Source organism: Lepisma saccharinum, chromosome 15 (genome assembly GCF_977018435.1).
Source record: "Lepisma saccharinum chromosome 15, izLepSacc3.1, whole genome shotgun sequence".
Classification (NCBI taxonomy): domain Eukaryota; kingdom Metazoa; phylum Arthropoda; class Insecta; order Zygentoma; family Lepismatidae; genus Lepisma; species Lepisma saccharinum.
In genome coordinates, this window is record NC_139243.1 from 20,945,802 (window position 1) to 20,963,797 (window position 17,996).

The window sequence follows — 17,996 nt, forward strand, 5'->3', positions numbered from 1 at the left end:
ATGACAATAATCAACAGGAATTACATCCTCCATCGTGGAACGAAATAACCCACATAATACAAAATCTAAAAACAAATAAAGCTGCAGGATCAGACAACATCCCTCCAGAATTAATTACAAATGGAGGGAGAACATTGAAACAGAAGTTGCACAAGCTGATATTAAGTGTATTCAATGATGAAAAGTTACCAACTCAATGGAATGAAGGTATAGTGTGCCCAATTTTCAAAAAGGGAGATAGATTAAATTGTGATAATTACAGGCCAATTACACTCCTAAACATTGCATATAAAATACTTGCTATAATACTAAATAAAAGGCTATTGGAATGCACTGAATACAAACTTGACGAATATCAAATGGGATTCCGAGCCAACAGATCAACTATAGATAATATATTCATAGTAAGACAGATTTTTGAAAAAAGCTATGAATTTAATATTGGACTCTACAACTTGTTTATAGATTTTACCCATGCATTTGACTCAGTGCACAGGAACAAAGTAATAGATGTTTTAAAATCATATGAAGTACCATCTAAACTAATCAGACTAATTATGTTAACCTTAACCAACAATAAAGGAAGAGTCAAAATTAACAGGGAACTGAGTGAAGAATTCGAAGTAGAAGGTGGAGTCAAGCAAGGTGATCCCTTGTCTACAACTCTGTTTAGTATAGTGATAGACTCTGTATTGAAACAGATGAAATTGAGAGGAAACATATCAACAAGATTAAAATAATGTATTGCATATGCCGATGACATCCTTATAACAGCAAGGACGAAAAATACATTAATATAAACAATAGAAGAAATGAGATCTTTCAAATATCTTGGATCAGTTGTAAATGGCGACAACACAATTGAAGAAGAAATTAGAGAGAGAATTATTCAAGGTAATAAAGCATATTTCGCCAACTTAGCCCTATTTAAGAGCAAACTAATATCTAAATCTGCGAAACTGAGACTTTATTATAGCATAATAAGACCCGTAACCACATATGCATGCAAAACGTGGACCCTCAAAGACTCCTGTAAACAGAAACTCTCAATATTTGAAAGGAAAATCTTAGGAAGAATTTATGGCCCTCTGAAAGAACCTGATTAAAATTGGAGAATACAAACCAACGAAGAACTCAACAAGTTAATCAGGAATGAAAATATCATAAATTTCATAAAATCACAAAGACTAAGATAGTTTGGGCACGTAAATAGAATGTCTGATGAAAGATTAGTAAGAGAAATATATAAATGGAAACCACTTGGGACACGAGCCATAGGCAGGAGAAAGAAACGGTGGGAAGATGAAATAATTCAAGATCTGAAAGACATGAAAGTAAAGAATTGGACGAAGAGGATCCAGGATAGGAAAAAATGGAGAGATGTTGTTGAGAAGGCCAAAACTTTCAATACATGAAGTTGTAGCGCCTCAAGAAGTAGAAGATTTAAACACACGACAGAAACAGGACATGACATAGAGTGGGATGAGGCTAAGTAGATAGGAAGGGAGAAGAGAATGCTAGTGAGAAAATGGAACGAGGCCAAGGAAATAGAGAAGAAAGGTGAAGAAGACACAATGAACTGGAATGGGGGACTGAAGATAAACGAAGAATGGAAGAAGGTGTTAGAAAGAGTGGAAAGGACAAGAGAGAAAGAGGAGAGAAGAAGGAAGAAGAATTAAAGAAAATGAGCGTGAGATAAAGAGTCCAACCACATTCACTTTCAGGTGAAAGTACAGTTGACAAGGGTAAGCCACCTGCTAGAATGTTCCAGAACAACTTTCTAATAGTCTGGAGGGGAGTAATGTTTGTGTATATATATCGTCCTGTTTTGTACCTTGTTACATTTGTACTTGGTGCAGAGTTTGAAGAAGACCTTGCTAGAAGGTTGAAACGTTACGTTTAGTTTATGTTTTTTAATAAAATAAATTACTGCCTTGGTCAGCATATTGAGTTTTTCATATCATGGAAACCAGGCTTAATGGTGTTATGTTTTAATTTAACGTACTTTTTCTGTTTTCTTTTTCGATGTAATGAGTAGCGCCCGGACTTTTAGGCTTTTATAGACATCATTTTAGGCTTTATAAAGAGATGATTTAGCCCTTTCAAGGATTTTTTCCCTACCCGTATTTTTATTGAAATCAATCACAAATCTTTGCATTTACATGAGCATCAATACTGCAAACACATTTACCTTCACATATTACATGTTTACTAAACTTAAAGCATACAAAAAACACAGTTTTTATAAAATACAGAAAATAATAAAAATTTAAAACGTGTCATTGTTAAGCTATTTCTTTTGTAATGCCAACTTTGCTTCCCTTTCTTTCTCATGCCCTTTCCCTTCTCTCATTTGCATTTTCCCTTCTCTGTGTGTGTGCGAGAGAGAGAGAGGGGGGGGGGAGAGAATACGTTTTCATATTGCCTTACAGTTAACAATGTGTTCACTCTGATGAAACAAAACAAGGTTTCAGCATTTTTTATATTTTATTTTACATTTATTTAGCTGAAAAGTTCAATTTAACCTTTTTTTAGGATCTGAACTACTTTTAACCGTTTTTTAGGACCTATAGGATTCATGTATTTCATTAAGAAATGGCTAAAACGAAAATATATGTTGGAATAGTGACGTTACCAAGGAAGGAATAAAATAGTTTAAAACCTGAGAATCCGGGCCATAGTAATAAGCACTGATTCAATCTATAATTAAAAGTCAAAAGAATGGATGCATTTACATTATCGTCTGTTTTGTTAACTAGTAAATTAAGAAATAGGATGGATCAGAATAGGAGGGGGACGAGGAATCCACAGAAAATTTCATTGATAATGTCATCCACAGATATCCTATAGAAAGTCTAGACACCTTGGTTTGCTGTAAATGTAAATTATTGCATGCTATAATATTGATTCTTCTAATTTCATTCTTAAAATGATAGTTACTTAAGCATAATTACACTTACAAGGGAGGTTATCTAAGTGTCCCCCTCCGATTTCCATGAAACTTGGCAGGTGTATAGAGGGGCCCAAAGGAAGAAATACGTGTTTTTTTTTGTTTTTTTTTGTTTCAGCTAGAAAAGTGTTCTGGGGGGCAACCGCTCCCCCTCAAATGTCAAGATGAGGATAAATTGAAGTGAGGATCTGACCCCTGTATTCCCCTCCGATTTCCATGAAACGTGGCAGGTGTAGAAAGTTTTTTTTTGTTTCGGCTAAAAAACTGTTTTAATGGGCAAACATCCCCTCAAATGTCAAAATGAGGACACATTGAAGTGGGCATTTGACCCCTGTGTCCCCCTCCGATTTCCATGAAACTTGGCAGGTGTATAGAGCGACCCAAAGGAAGAAATACGTGTATTTTTGTTTTGGCTAAAAAACGGTTTTAGGGGGCAAAACCCGCTTCAAATGTCAAGATGAGGACAAATTGACGTGGGGATCTGACCCCTGTGTCCTCCTCCGATTTCCATGAAATTTGGCAGGTGTATAGAGGGCCCCTATGTCCCCTGTTTCTTCCTATGCCATATTTACATGGTTTGGGGTCAGATCCCCACTTCAATTTCTCCTCATTTTGACATTTGAGGGGGGATTGCCCTCTAAAACAGTTTTTTAGCTGAAACACAAAAACACGTATTTCTTCCTTTGGGCCTCTCTATACACCTGCCAAGTTTCATGGATATTGGAGGGGGAGACAGGGGTCATATCCCCACTTCAATTTGTCCTCATCTTGACATTTGAGGGGGGTGCTCCCTAAAACAGTTTTTTAGCCGAAACAAAAAAAAACACGTATTTCTTCCTTTGGGCCCCTCTATACACCTGCCAAGTTTCATGGAAATCGGAGGGGGGCACAGGGGTCAAATGCCCACTTCAATTTGTCCTCATTTTGACATTTGAGGTTTTTTTTAGCCGAAACAAAAAAAAACACGCATTTCTGCCTTTGGGCCCCTCTATACACCTGCCAAGTTTCATGTAAATAGGGGGGGGCAGTTAGATAATCTCCCTTGTTAGTTTAATTTAATTACATATCAGATATAAGAAACAGTTTAGAAATACTAGTATTGTTTTATTGGTATTAGGTATAATTTGATGGCTATGACACCCTCCGTGAAGTTTGATGTCCACCCGGAAGAAAGTGACTGGATTCAAAGCATTTTGACTTGGCACTCTCGAACCCAAATACATTCTGGAGATCTCCTCTGAATCTTGATGGCCTTGAGCACTGATTGGCCTTTTCAAGGGTCCTGGTTCGGGCCTAGGTGTGAGTGTCCTCTTGTGTCAATTTGTTCTAATTCTCGTTAATCTTCATCGTCATGATTAGCTCAAAAGGAACAGAAAAGCGACGTAAAATGAAACAGATTGACTCTTTGCAGGCGTGTTTCACTTTCACCTACGTCACAAACTGTTGAATTGTGGCTTGGAGCAGCCATGATTGAGGGCAGTTCTTGTAAACATACGGAATGCAAGCTGGCGGGCGGGAAATACTAACACAGACATTCGTGATGTAAATCAAACGTGAAGTTGGTGCAGATGTAACGAACGCTACGTGGTGGATATTTCCTTGCAAACGGCAAATAAAACTGGCCGCAAACATGGCGGCTGTGTCTCAAGATACCCACCTATACCATTGTTACCCATGATAAGCCTCATAACAATATAATTAAATTTTAAATTTTCGTTTTTCTATTCATCACATGTTATTCAGAACAAGAATCAGATCCCAGTGACATCATGAACTCCTAGCCAATGCTGAAATCTAGTGAGTATAAAAATACTATTTTTTTTAAAGAAAATATTCAATTGAGATTAGATTGTGTATAGGCTATCTAGGCTATCTGCGAAGCCTGAAACCTATAAAGTAAAATACTGAAGAACAATCGATTAGGAACTGTGAATTAACCTGATTTCAGAATGAAGATAATGGCGATTCTGAAGTTGGCAACCTGTATTCTTAGGAGTTGGCAACCTGAATTCATAGAAGTTGGCAACCTGTATTCTTAGGAGTTGGCAACCTGAATTCATAGAAGTTGGCAACCTGTATTCTTAGGAGTTGGCAACCTGAATTCATAGAAGTTGGCAACCTGAATTCTTAGAAGTTGGCAACCTGAATTCTTAGAAGATGGAAACCTGAATTCTTAGAAGTTGGCAACCTGAATTCATAGAAGTTGGCAACCTGAATTCATAGAAGTTAGCAACCTGAATTCTTAGAAGTTGGCAACCTGAATTCATAGAAGTTGGCAACCTGAATTCTTAGAAGTTGTCAACCTGAATTCTTAGAAGTTGGAAACCTGAATTCTTAGAAGTTGGCAACCTGAATTCATAGAAGTTGGCAACCTGAATTCTTAGAAGTTGGCAACCTGAATTCATAGAAGTTAGCAACCTGAATTCTTAGAAGTTGGCAACCTGAATTCATAGAAGTTGGAAACCTGAATTCATAGAAGTTGGCAACCTGAATTCTTAGAAGATGGAAACCTGAATTCTTAGAAGTTGGAAACCTGAATTCATAGAAGTTGGCAACCTGAATTCTTAGAAGTTGGCAACCTGATTTTTTATAAGTTTGCAACCTGACTAACGTTGGCATGGCAACGTGGCTTCCTTGAAGACGTCAAGAATGAGTCCAGTCTTCTCTTTTCCTCCATAGCCTAGAACCAGGTGTCATCGTGAGCTAGTCCAGTTCTTAGACTCAGCATACGCCACTGATTGTGTATAATATTCTTTGTTTTCGACATGATTGCTCACACCAAGTGATTATATTCTATTCTAATGGAGACAGCCTAAGATAACTTCGAAAGGGTGGAGGGGGAATTAACATTATATACGTATGTTGTCAACAGCAACAAGGAATGAAAATGTCGTCGTATGAGAACCAGAAGAACGTAACTCTAAAAATGCCGTTTTCAGTATTTTTAAAAAAATCTCTTTTCAAGAGCTGTATGTGAAGTCAGATCAACATATCTCCCACTTCTCATCGTTAGCAGTAAGGTGGAGTCACGTATCTACAATTTAAGTGCAGTCACTTTAGACGATTTTCTTCGAAATAAAGGAACTGATTCATATCAAGGTGAAATTTGGTATATAATATCTCTTATAATACCATTAAGCCTTGTCTCCATGTTATAAAAAAATTTCAATATGCTGATCAAGGCAGAAATATATATTATTTTAAAACATAAACTAAACGTAACGTATCAACCTTCTAGCAAGGTCTTCTTCAGACTCTGTATACATGTGAAACAAGGTACAAAACAGGAAGATATATATATATACACCCGGTGGAGGCACAAGTGGTTCGGATCCCACTTTAAACTGTAGGTCCAGTCCCGATTAGCCATACTGTGCATAAAGTGGACTTAAAACGCCAACTCAACTCAACATATATATATATATATATATATATATATATATATACATACACACACACACACACAAATCACTCCCCTCCAGGCACAAGATTATTAGAAACTTGATTTTTCTGGAACATTCCCGCAGGTGGCCTTCCCTAGTCAACTGTACTTTCACCTGACAGGCGATTTAGCTAAACATTTCATATCATCTGGAAAGTGGTTGGACTCTTTATCTCACGCTCCTTTTCCTTTCTTTCTTCATTCCTCTTCCATCTTCTTTCTATTCTTAAGATGCTTTGCCATCCCTTCCTGTAAGAAAGAAAAAGAGGAAAAGAAAGAAAACGAGAGGTGGTTTAGAATAAGGAGTATGGGAAAGACCACAGAAAAAAATATGCAAAGTGCTTAGGAAAGCGGGCATCAAAACTTACAGGAAGGGAGGCCGAAGCATCTTAAGAATAGCGAAGAATGCAAACAAGATAAAGGAAAACAGAGAAGAGGAAGGGATTATCTACGAAGTGAAGTATAAAGAATGTCTGAGTGTGTACATAGGAGAAACGAAAAAGAGGCTGATAGACAGGTTGAAGCAACATAGGGATGATGTACGACTTAAGAGAGAGAGAAATGCGATATTTAAACACACGAGAAAAACAGGACATGACATAGAGTGGGATGAGGCTAGGCAGATAGGAAGGGAGAAGAGAATACTAGTGAGAAAATGGAAAGAGGCCAAGGAAATAGAGAAGAAAGGGGAGGAAGACACAATGAACTGGAATGGGGGACTGAAGATAAACAAAGAATGAGAGAAGGTGTTAGAAAGAGTGGAAAGAACAAGAGCAAAAGAAGAGAGAAGAAGGAAGGAAAAGGAGTGTGAGATAAAGAGTCTAACCACTTTCCAGATGATAGGAAATGTTTAGCTAAATCGCCTGGCAGGTGAAAGTACAGTTGACTAGGGAAGGCCACCTGCTGGAATGTTCCTGAAAAAAAAAAAGTTTCTAATAATCTTGTGACTGGAGGGGAGTGATTTTTGTGTATATATATCGTCCTGTTTTTGTACCTTGTTCATTTGTTCTTAGTGCAGAGTCTGAAGAAGACCTTGCTAGAAGGTTGAAACGTTACGTTTAATTTATGTTTTAAAATAATATAAATTTCTGCCTTGGACAGCACATTGAATTTTTTCATAATATCTTTGTAACATTCATAAAAACATACCAAATGTCCTCGGCGATCACCTGAGCGCTAAGTCCGCCATATTGAAAAATGGCGGTGAAATTTTTCACGAAATTAGGGAACTATAATTCATAACAAGTTGAAATTTGGTGCATTATAGCATCACCAAATTCATATCAATAGTCCCTGGCGATCACCCGTACGTTAAGACCGCCATATTGAAAAATGGCGGACAATTTCTTGTTTTTTTACTGCCACTCGTAAGTCAGACATATTGCTAAGAATGCATTATTTCCTCTCTCCTGTAAATTTGACGTCACTCTGGTTCTTACACGATGATGCACATGCAATAATAAATCCCCGCCTTGTTTACTTATTTCTCGATATGAAACCGTGTAGCACCTGCCTTATTCTATTATAATTTATTTATTTTATTTATTAAGAACACAACAGGCAGAAGCCTAATTATAGCGTTCTGTAAACCTAAACTAAAGTTTGACAATGCAATTAACAAAATCTGAGTAAAGTTGTTCTGGGTTATTCATCGTGATACGGTATCAAACTCTCAAGTTTTGTGTCAAAAATATTGATTGGACGAAAAATAAGAGCACGCGGAATATACGAGCATCTTTTATGTGTAGTGGTTACCTTTATTATGTCTCTATATTCTATCCCGGGAATCTCTGGAGCAAAGGCCATGCATGACGGTAGAGAAGGGGAGCGAAGTAGTACACACCGCTTCAAATGGCTGGTAGCTGCAGTCGCTTTTACACCTTCACGCAATCCCGTTCCCTTTCGAGTCACTACTTACGCAGAGACTTGCATTCGTTCTCTCTCTCCAGAGATTCCAGATATAAAAACGCATATTTGGGATACAATTCCGACAAATGAACGAAGGGTATGTCCTCTGCAGTGTTAATTGAAGTATGACACAAAGCATTCACGTGATGCCTCTCAGGGTATGGGGTAATATCTCTCTGTTAGTTCGTCAAATAAAAATCAAAGTTAAGTTTGCACTAAGAAAAAGGAAGTCTATTTTACTTCTTTGCAAACTAAATACTTATATGCCTAACATATAATCCATGTCACTCAAACTTCTTATAATTCAACTTGATCACTCTATTCAAAAACCAAGCCCGAACTTCCAAGTCAAAACAAAAGACTCTCGTAATTGCAATGTTAACAGCCCTTATAAGATAAGTATATACAGGTTAGTCACTATCCTGACATTATCAGTGATAGGTACATTACAGAAATTAAGTTTGAAGAACAATAAACATTTGTTCAAGAGAAAAGGTAATTAATAACAATAAACGTTCGTTAAATGGGAAAGTACATGTCAAGTATTACCGTAATGACTGTAGTGTGTGTATTTTTCCGATCGCAATTCGATGCATCGACAACGTACACAAAATAATGAAGTGACTCAGAAGTTCCAACTTACTCATTGTCAAGTTCATCTCACACATTTGGACGTCAAACGGGTAGTCTTTGAATTCAAACGGACATGGTAGCACCAGGATTACTCTGCAATATATAAGATGTATATTTTTAGAAAATATGTACATGATATATCGGGAAGGTTCCTTATAAAACCTACACACTCCCATACATTACAGTTTTGGGAGGAAATTTTCCAAGAATGTCCTTTGTAAAACAACAATATGTTTTCTAGAGAAATGTATCCACTCTTGACCATCCTTAGCAAGTTATTTAAGGTCTTTAACCGTGAAGGTGGTTGAACAAAGATGACCACCTTCATTAGCCTATCTGGGCGTAAAATGGAGTTTTAGGCCAGTCAACAAGAGGATCCAATATGGAAAAGAATACGGGAAAGCTGGAACAAATTTTATTATCTTAGTAAAAGTGTTCTTAACAACATATTAATTTTGCATCCCTCTACCACCCCTGCTTTGGCCGCCATTTTTGAAAAATGGCGCCCAAAATCAGTTTTTTCAAATATCTCGCTTGAAAAGCATTTTACAGAAAAATAGCTTATGACCAAAATTAGTCTACATAAAATTCTCTACAAAAAAATGTTCTGTGAAGCTTTCTTCTAGGATGTGCCGTTTAGGTGCTAGAGGAGGAAGAAATTTCACCTTCCCCCCCTCCGCCCCATTTAGCAAGAGCGAAACTCAGGGAAACCTCTTTTGCATGATGCTTTGCAGCATTCCCCTTTTCTAAAAATGGAATTATTACATTATGTTCTTTCTTACAGAATGCCATTTATGGGTTCAAGTGGTTTTATCATTGCACACATGTAGTTTATAGGAAATATTTAGCGTCACCTACGTGTAGGATATGCTTGGTCTCAAAGAGAAGGCAACTCCAATTAAGTACGTTGACTTTGCCCAAAAAGGTTATTTCACAATAAAACGATGAAAACGTTATGGTCCGGGATCTGGTCAGATATGACGACTGAATAAATGGCCATGCGCTCCATGAAGAGTTGTGGAAAATGATTTTTTTCTTCTTGCGGTAGGTGATTCTCATGCGCAGCATGTTGCAACACTGTGTACATTCTCCCCTTGATTTTATCAACAACGAAGCGTTGTCAGCGTCATCGCACAAACGTGCAACGAAGAAACAAGAGAACGCGACTGGCCGGGCTTGTTACTACGCGGCGTGCGAGTGCCAAGTACTGGACTACTATTATTGTGGTTTGCGAACTATTTCTCTTGTGTACAAGTGTTTTTTTTCTCGTCGAGGATGTCTCTAAGGCCGGTATCAGATTCGAGTCCATCGCCCAAGAAAAAGAAATAGAGGAATGGGGTAAATGAATTCGGAAAGTGAACGATTACACTGCATCCAAAGCTTCAGTATGAAGTATGAAGGAAAACGTGCTATACAGGTATATTGTGCTTCAAAAAAACACAAAGACAATTTAACTAGTACTAAACAGAGTAATATTTTATCCAGATTTTTTTGTTAAAAAAGAAACCAAAGACGAGAATGTTCTAACAGTGACCGAAATAGTAGCAGCATATGATGGTGTTTTAACGGCATAAGCTATAATGCACAAGATTGCGGAAATAAACTGCTGCCAAAACTCACACCAGAGTCAGAAATTGCAAGCAAAATATCTTGTGGTCGAACTAAAAGTGCAAGCATTATTGACAATGTTTTGGGGCCCCATTCTCAAGAATGTCTCATTCAAAATTTAAAAACCGAGAACGGTTATTTTAGCATTAGTTCGGATGCCTCAAATGTAGGAAATAAAAAAATTATTTCCTCTAACTGTTCAATATTTCAATCCAAAAACTGGGATGAATCATGGGGTTCTAGATTTTTACGAAGATTCAAATGAAAGTAGTGAAGCTATTTGTAATCGCATCACAACCATTTTAAACAACAATGACTTGGATATAACCCATATTTCTGCATATTCGGCTGACAATGCCTCTGTAAATTATGGGAAACACGTTTCAGTTTATCAGAAGTTACTGTTACATAACAAAAACATTATACAAGCAAACTGCAAGTGCCACATTTTAAATAATTGCGTAAAGTCTGCCGTAAAGCATTTAGATATATTGATATCGAAGCACTTGTCATTAAAGTGTATAATGAATTTTCCTCATCTGCCAAATGAAACGAGGAGCTGAAACAATTATTTGACTTTGTTGATGTAGAATATAAAACAGTTCTAAGACACGTGCCTACCCGTTGGCTTTCATTGTATCCTGCTATTGAACGCCTTCTGTTAAACTGGAAAGATCTTAAGTCTTACTGTTTATCCCAAGGGGAAAGAGAGTGCAGTAACATGCTGTGGACAGTATTCGGTGGAAGTGAGGATGATGATTCCATTCATTTGTGTACATTATGGTTTATCCATAATGTGCTTAAATTATTCTATACCAGCATTCAGCATTTAGAAAACAAGTCTTTTACGTCTACTGAACTGCATACCTTAATGAGTAAAGTGAAATCTGAGCTTCAATGCAAACAAAGTGATAAATTTTATGGCAGTGAAGCAAAAAGAATGCTAAATAATATGAAAAATGAAGACAAAAGGAAGTTCAAAACAAGTGCAAATGCTTTTTTTGAAAAAGCGCTAATGTACATTTCAAAGTGGTATAATTTTGAAGATTCAATTTTTCAGAAAATGGCTGTTTTGTCTTTACGTAACCCACCCACATGGGAAGAAATTGAGGAGTTGATTAACTGCCTGCAGATCATCATAAATTTAGATCAGTTGTACGAAGATTTTTGTGTTCTGAGAAGTACAATAGACTCCCTCAATAAAGAAACCATGGAAGTAAAGTGGATATATTTATTTGAAAAAGCTCCAGAATGCAAAGAACTTCTAAAATTAGTATCATTTGTGTTGTCAGTGCCTGTTGGAAATTCATTTTGTGAGCGAGTGTTTAGTGTAATGGGCTATATGTATACGGACACGAGAAACAGATTAAGTGAGAATCAACTAAAAGCTGAAATGCAGGTAAAAATAAACTCCAACATGACCTGCATGGAGTTCTACGATTATGTGAAGGGTAGGCCTGACTTAGTGAAAAGAGCCAAATCTCAAGATAAATACAGGTGTAAAGTATCAGCTGTGATGGCTGCCTCTGCCACATCCAGTACGAGTGATGATGCAACATGCAACTGAAGCATCGCTGTCCCTGCATTTTTTGTAAGTATCAGTATCAGATTATTAAAATAGCTTAAAAATGCATTCGGACTTTTTTTTAATACTCTTAAGATGGGGGGGAAGGGTTGTCCTTGTCCTGGAATTGTTCAGCTCAGAGTTGGGAACCCTAGTTGAGATGCGGTGAACCAAGAAGTCCTCTGTTTATGATCCTTTGTTATCACTCTCAGAAAATAAAGAAGTTGGAGATGCTATTTACATCATTGATGAAGAATTCTTGATTCACAGCGAGAAATTTGTTCGTTTGTCAACAGCGATAAATATTTGATACCATTCTAGGTGCATTAAGTACGAAATGAAACACTGCAAGAAAAATACCATCATCGTCTTTGATAGATACCATAAGAATGCGACAGAAAATTTCGTGAAGGTATAATCCGAATACACAGAAATATGGTCTCTAAGTTTGGATAACCAGTCTATTGAATAATAAACCTTTAGCGTTTCCTCTGTATGCTAATACTAATTAGATTACCTATGACAAACTCCCACGAGCCTTCGCACTTCACTAATCATATTATACACTTATCTTATCTTTCTTTATTGTCTTTATTCCTTTCATTTCTCTTCATTATTATTCCATTTCTTATTTAAAATGTCTTCTCATTCGATAGAACTAATGAACATAGCAATTATTTTATACTTTATTTCCGAGTGCTGCCATCTATATTTCGTTTTCAAAGCTATTTGTTCTGTGTATTCTTCCATCTTCGTCTTTGCCTTTCTTTGAGTTTCTTACCACCAGGATTAAGAAAGAGGTCTTCGTGAATTCTTTCCTCGCCAATACGTGCCACTTCCAAGTCTCCTTCGTGTAATTGGTGTAATATTTTGGACATAAATACGGATCATGAAATTTATAATTCCCTTACGTGCACTGTTAGGGGTTACCTTACATTTCTCAATATTCAGTCTGGCTTTTAATTTACAAATTTAAATTCTTTTTTTAGATTTGAACATTTTATCATGCATAAAGATAAATAAATATTATTCTCTATTGAGTGCTAAAAAAATATATTTCTTAAAGACGAAACATTCATTACGGTTAACTATGTATGGTGGTTAATATGGACCACTGTCTTATACCGTCATTTCTCCAGTCAACATTTTACAGCGTAACAAAAACACGAATTATCAATCATCGGACATGGATTACATACCCGTACAAGTAGCGAATCCAGTGATTTTCAGTTACGAAGAAGTAGATCATTTCATCTATGGCTACCTTAGGAGCCATGGACTCCATGTTCATGACAACAATCTTGGGTCTCCAGAACAGCTTCATATCTTCCTTCTGGAGGCCAACGGACTTCTGCGTTGTGCTTGCCTGAAAGTCCTTCCAACGGAGGAAGAAGTACAAATTCAGCTTCACATTCTGAAATAAATGCTTATTATTTTTCAGCTGATTAAGATGGCAGCAGTGTCGTTCATTTTGGTGTTGTTAATTTTTCCCCTACATTTTGCTTACTTGGAATATTTAGAGTTGACGAGCTGTATCTTTGCGGGTGAACCCTGCCCAAGCCCGGCTGCGCAGTAGCAAGGGGGAGGAGCTACCGACTGCGCGTCATTACCTTGCGTTCTGTCCTTGCTGTCGACCACCCAAAGGGCGAGTAGGTGGCAACTACATAAACGTATCTCTTCACACTCTGCGCGGAGTAGCCAAGGCCACCCGCAAAGATACAGCTCGTCAACTCTAGTCATTGTAACGCGATAGAAGATAAGAAATATCCTCATACCCATAATTTTTACAATTTTCAGAACCTAACACGGCCATATTTTGGTAAAGGGAGAGTAAAGTGGTCAGGTCGGCAGGGGTGCCCACAGGGGGGTTTCATGACGCACCTGCGTCATGGAAATTTTTTTGGGGGACAAAATTTTATACCAATTTTATATATCTTCACACAAAAATGGGGGGGGGGGTCGTATTGTTTGATTGACTTATTATTGATGTTTAGTTTTGGTTATTATGTATAGTTTTTCTACCTACCTGTGGGTGATCACGGCGATAGAGTTGAAATGAAACACCAACTCTTATGCCTTTAGAATCGGTTTGGATGGAGGGGGGCGTGGTATTCGCATTAATACAAGGTTAGTCGAGCAGACACACTGTGCAGAATAAGGTTCACTAACAATGGCAGTGAGCCTAAAGTATCTAAAGTAAACATATATTGTTTATATATGTCTGTATTATACAGTGACGCAACCACAGGGGAGGGCAGGGGGTCATTCCCCCCAACCTTCGACGGAAGTCAATTCTTGGGGGCAAGGGGGGACAAACAGGGCAGCTGCAGGGGGCACAGAGGAGCAATTACTCCTTCGATTTCAAATTTTATGCAAATAAAAATTCATTTTGTAAAATTTTGCTTCGCTCGCATTATCTGCTTTTCTCGTTTTCGTCAAGTTCAGAGCTGTAGTGAAAGTCGGCGGGAGTCACCTTGGGCGCCGAATGATATAAAAAGAAGTTGTAAAAGAGAGAATGCCATGGCGTCCAGTGAAATTATTTGCGCCCTATTTAATCAATATTGTTTTCAGTTGCAAGAATTGGATCTAAAAAATTTCTTGCTCGCTTCGCTTGCATTCTACTTATTTTCTGTAATGTAGTGTATTTAAAAAATATGTGTTGTATATTTGTATTGAATAAGCTTTGAATGCGTACACAATTTAGTGTTAGCTTGTTGCATATGTATTTTCTTATTTTATGTCGCTCCATGTTGCATACGTGTAAAACACATGTTGTACATGAAAGTTACACATGTATCTACGGAATGCATTTATCATTCATTTTCTTCCATTCAAAAATACAGTTTGTGTGCTTGATTTCCATTAGCTATTACCTAATGTGAAATTGACGGTGTTGAAAAAATATTTCAAATAGTTTGTTCCAAACAAATGCTTTAGCACAGACTTCTGCCCTCTTTTTTGTCTAATTTATGAGGATTTGGGTTGGGTTGGTGTTTTAAGTCCACTTTATACACAGTAAGGCTAATCGGGACTGGACCTACAGTTTAAAGTGGGATCCGAACCACTATGAGCCTCCACCAGGTATCGAACCCGGGACCCCTTGATTACATGGCGACGACGCTACCACTACGCCATCGGGGAGGCCATAATTTATGAGGATAATTACGTCTTTGATACTTAGTAATAATAGTAATAAAGCCATTATTCATGTTATTATTATTATTATTGGTACGTTTATCCTGGTTCTTGCCCCCCCCCCCCAGACAAAAATTCGTGGTTGCACCTCTGGTATTATATTTTACCGCAAATTTTGTCCGACAAAAATAATTTGAGTAATTAATTCGGCATAAACAAGGGGCGGGGGCAAATGTTCTACCTTTTGGGGTAGGGGTGCGTCATGGGCCTTGGGGGATGGGTACCCCTGAGGTCGGGTAAAGTGGTGCTCAGTGTTACTTTTACGTACAAAAATACAGTTTGCATGCTTGATTTCTATTAGCTATTAGCTAATGTGAAATTGACGGTGTTGAAAAAATATTTCAAATCATTTGTTCCCTACAAATGCTTTAGCACAGACTCCTACCCCCTTTTTGCGTAATTTATGAGGATAATTACTTTTTGGTACTATTACTACTACTACTGGTAGTAGTAGTAATAATAATAATAATAATAATAAAGCCATTATTAATAATATTATTATTATTGGTACGTTTATCCTGGTACTTGCCCCCGCCCCCAGACAATAAATCGTGGTTGTACCTCTGGTATTATATTGTATTTTTTCCGCATATTTTGTCTGACAAAAATAATTTGAGTAATTAATTCTGCATAAACGGGGGGAATGTTCTACCTTTTTTTTGGGGGGGGGGAATGCGTCATGGGCCTTGGGGTGATGGGCACCCCTGCCGCAACGTTACGTGATATTCGTCTGCTTATAATGGAAGTAAATGGAGTTTTCGCTGCAACGTCTGATTCTTTTACGGGTCATTCCATGTCAAGTGAACCAATGAAAATTGTCTCGTCTCGTGGAAATGCTGTGAAATGCTGTCTCATCTCGAAAATATTCGTTTGTCTCGGGACACATGATCAATCTCATCTCGTCTCGAATTTTTAAAAGCCTGTCCCGTCTCGTCCCGTGGGCAACACTAGTCATATCAATCCAGCACCTATCGATAAGCTTCCCGCTCAAGCTCTGCACTCGCCGAGTCACGCGCTCAGCTGGAGATGTTCAGAAAATAATCACACTATACATACTGTATAAAAATGACTAATGTTTGTTTTAGATGATCTTATAGATATGAAGTAACAAAACAACTTACTCTGTTCCTCTCGTTGATTTCTGAAATCTGGTAAACGCTGATTTGGACATACACTGTGGCTGGTTCACCTAATAAAGAAAACAAATTAGTGTCTTTCTTCACATTTCTCAACTTCTCTTGAGGTAAATTGTAAACGTTATGAGTCACAGGTAAATTCTCCTTTAATCAAAAATTGCATGGTTTACAGAAAGTAGATATACATTTACGTTTATTTTGCATACCATTCAATAAAAGCATACCAAGATATTTTATGTGTTCTCCGTTAAGGTGTATTTCTATCTCTCTCTCTGTCTCTCTCTCTCACACGCACACACACACACACACACACACACAAACACTATAGACCTCTCTCTGTGCATATACTGCGTGTCAGGCCCGTAGCTAGAATTGATCTCCAGGGGGGCTCACGGGTTATCATGGGGGGGGGCTTTGTAAACCAAGTCCATTTTTAAAAAAAAAATATTAAATGAAGGCAAATTATGTGTGTGGGGGGGGACGCTCATTCATTTATAAATATCATATACTACACAAATACTACATTTTTCTACATCTTTTAAAACATCTCTTGAAGTGTTAATTGACTGATACTGAAATTATCCCTTACACACCCCATACTGTTTTAGATGATACAGATATGTATATCACACACAAAAAACGTACAATATTTAATCACAGTGCCTACAGTATATTCCACCCCCGGCCGAGCAATTAAACTCCCCTTCCTTCACAAAACTTGGGAGTGTTGTTGACCTTTGACGCAGATGCGGAGGGAACTTGCATGATGACATCAAAGTCACAGATTTCTGTCTAAACGGGAGGTTGCAACAGGGACAGTGAAAGTATAAAGAAGCTGCCTATGAAAGAACTTTCTGAAGTCTAGAGAATATTCTAAATACTTGCAGCTACTTCTGCTCATAAACAAAATGAGCGAATGTAATAGATGCTGTTCATATTCTGTGGATTTATCCTTAAAGTTGTGAGCTGTCTACATTTTCACTCTTCACTGCAAACAAATTATGCAAAATAGTTTATCTAATGTAAAGGGGGGCTGATGGCAGTGCCAGGGAGGCTGACGGCAGTTCCAGGGGGGCTGAGCTCCCCCCTGGCCCCTGCCTGGCTACGGGCCTGCTGCGTGTCCCAAAAGTCACTGTGCACGCACGTTTCACTGTCCAGAGATTATCATGGAACATGGATCCAGGAAATGTCAACATGCCGTGATGGGTAAGGGTGTGGTGACAAGAGGAGATGGAAATGATGACCAGCGACCTGCAAGCGGGTCTGGATACGATGCTGATGTTCGTAAAAGCGGAGTTGAGGATTTCCTGGGTGATGCTCTGTATTGCGGTGGAGATTGCATGTTGCAGATCGTCAAGTGTTTTTGGATTGTACGCATAAACATATCCCTTGAGATAACCCCACAGACAAAAGTCTGGTGGAGAGAGATCAGGTGAGCGTAGAGGCCAGATACCACGAGAGGTGATGCTATTCCCAAAAACGTGTGTGAATGTGTGCGCTGTGTCATGTTTTCTATCACTGCTGTGATAGAAAACTGTACTAGATGCGCTGCCAATGTGT

The 17,996-nt window shown here is 38.0% G+C and overlaps 1 protein-coding gene across 1 annotated transcript in view; it reads right to left on the minus strand.

The window, feature by feature from the left end:
• The window catches only part of LOC145999418 (glycine receptor subunit alphaZ1-like), a 91,328-nt gene extending 77,917 nt beyond the window's left edge, over positions 1 to 13,411 (minus strand). Inside the window, exons 1-2 of the mRNA XM_083136374.1 lie at positions 13,305 to 13,411; positions 8,944 to 9,026 (exon numbers count right to left, since the gene is read on the minus strand). Coding sequence (XP_082992500.1) covers positions 8,944 to 9,026; positions 13,305 to 13,396 — 175 coding nt within the window. The 5' untranslated portion in view covers positions 13,397 to 13,411. The remainder of the gene's footprint in view (positions 1 to 8,943; positions 9,027 to 13,304) is intronic.
• Between the last annotated feature and the right edge of the window lie 4,585 nt (positions 13,412 to 17,996).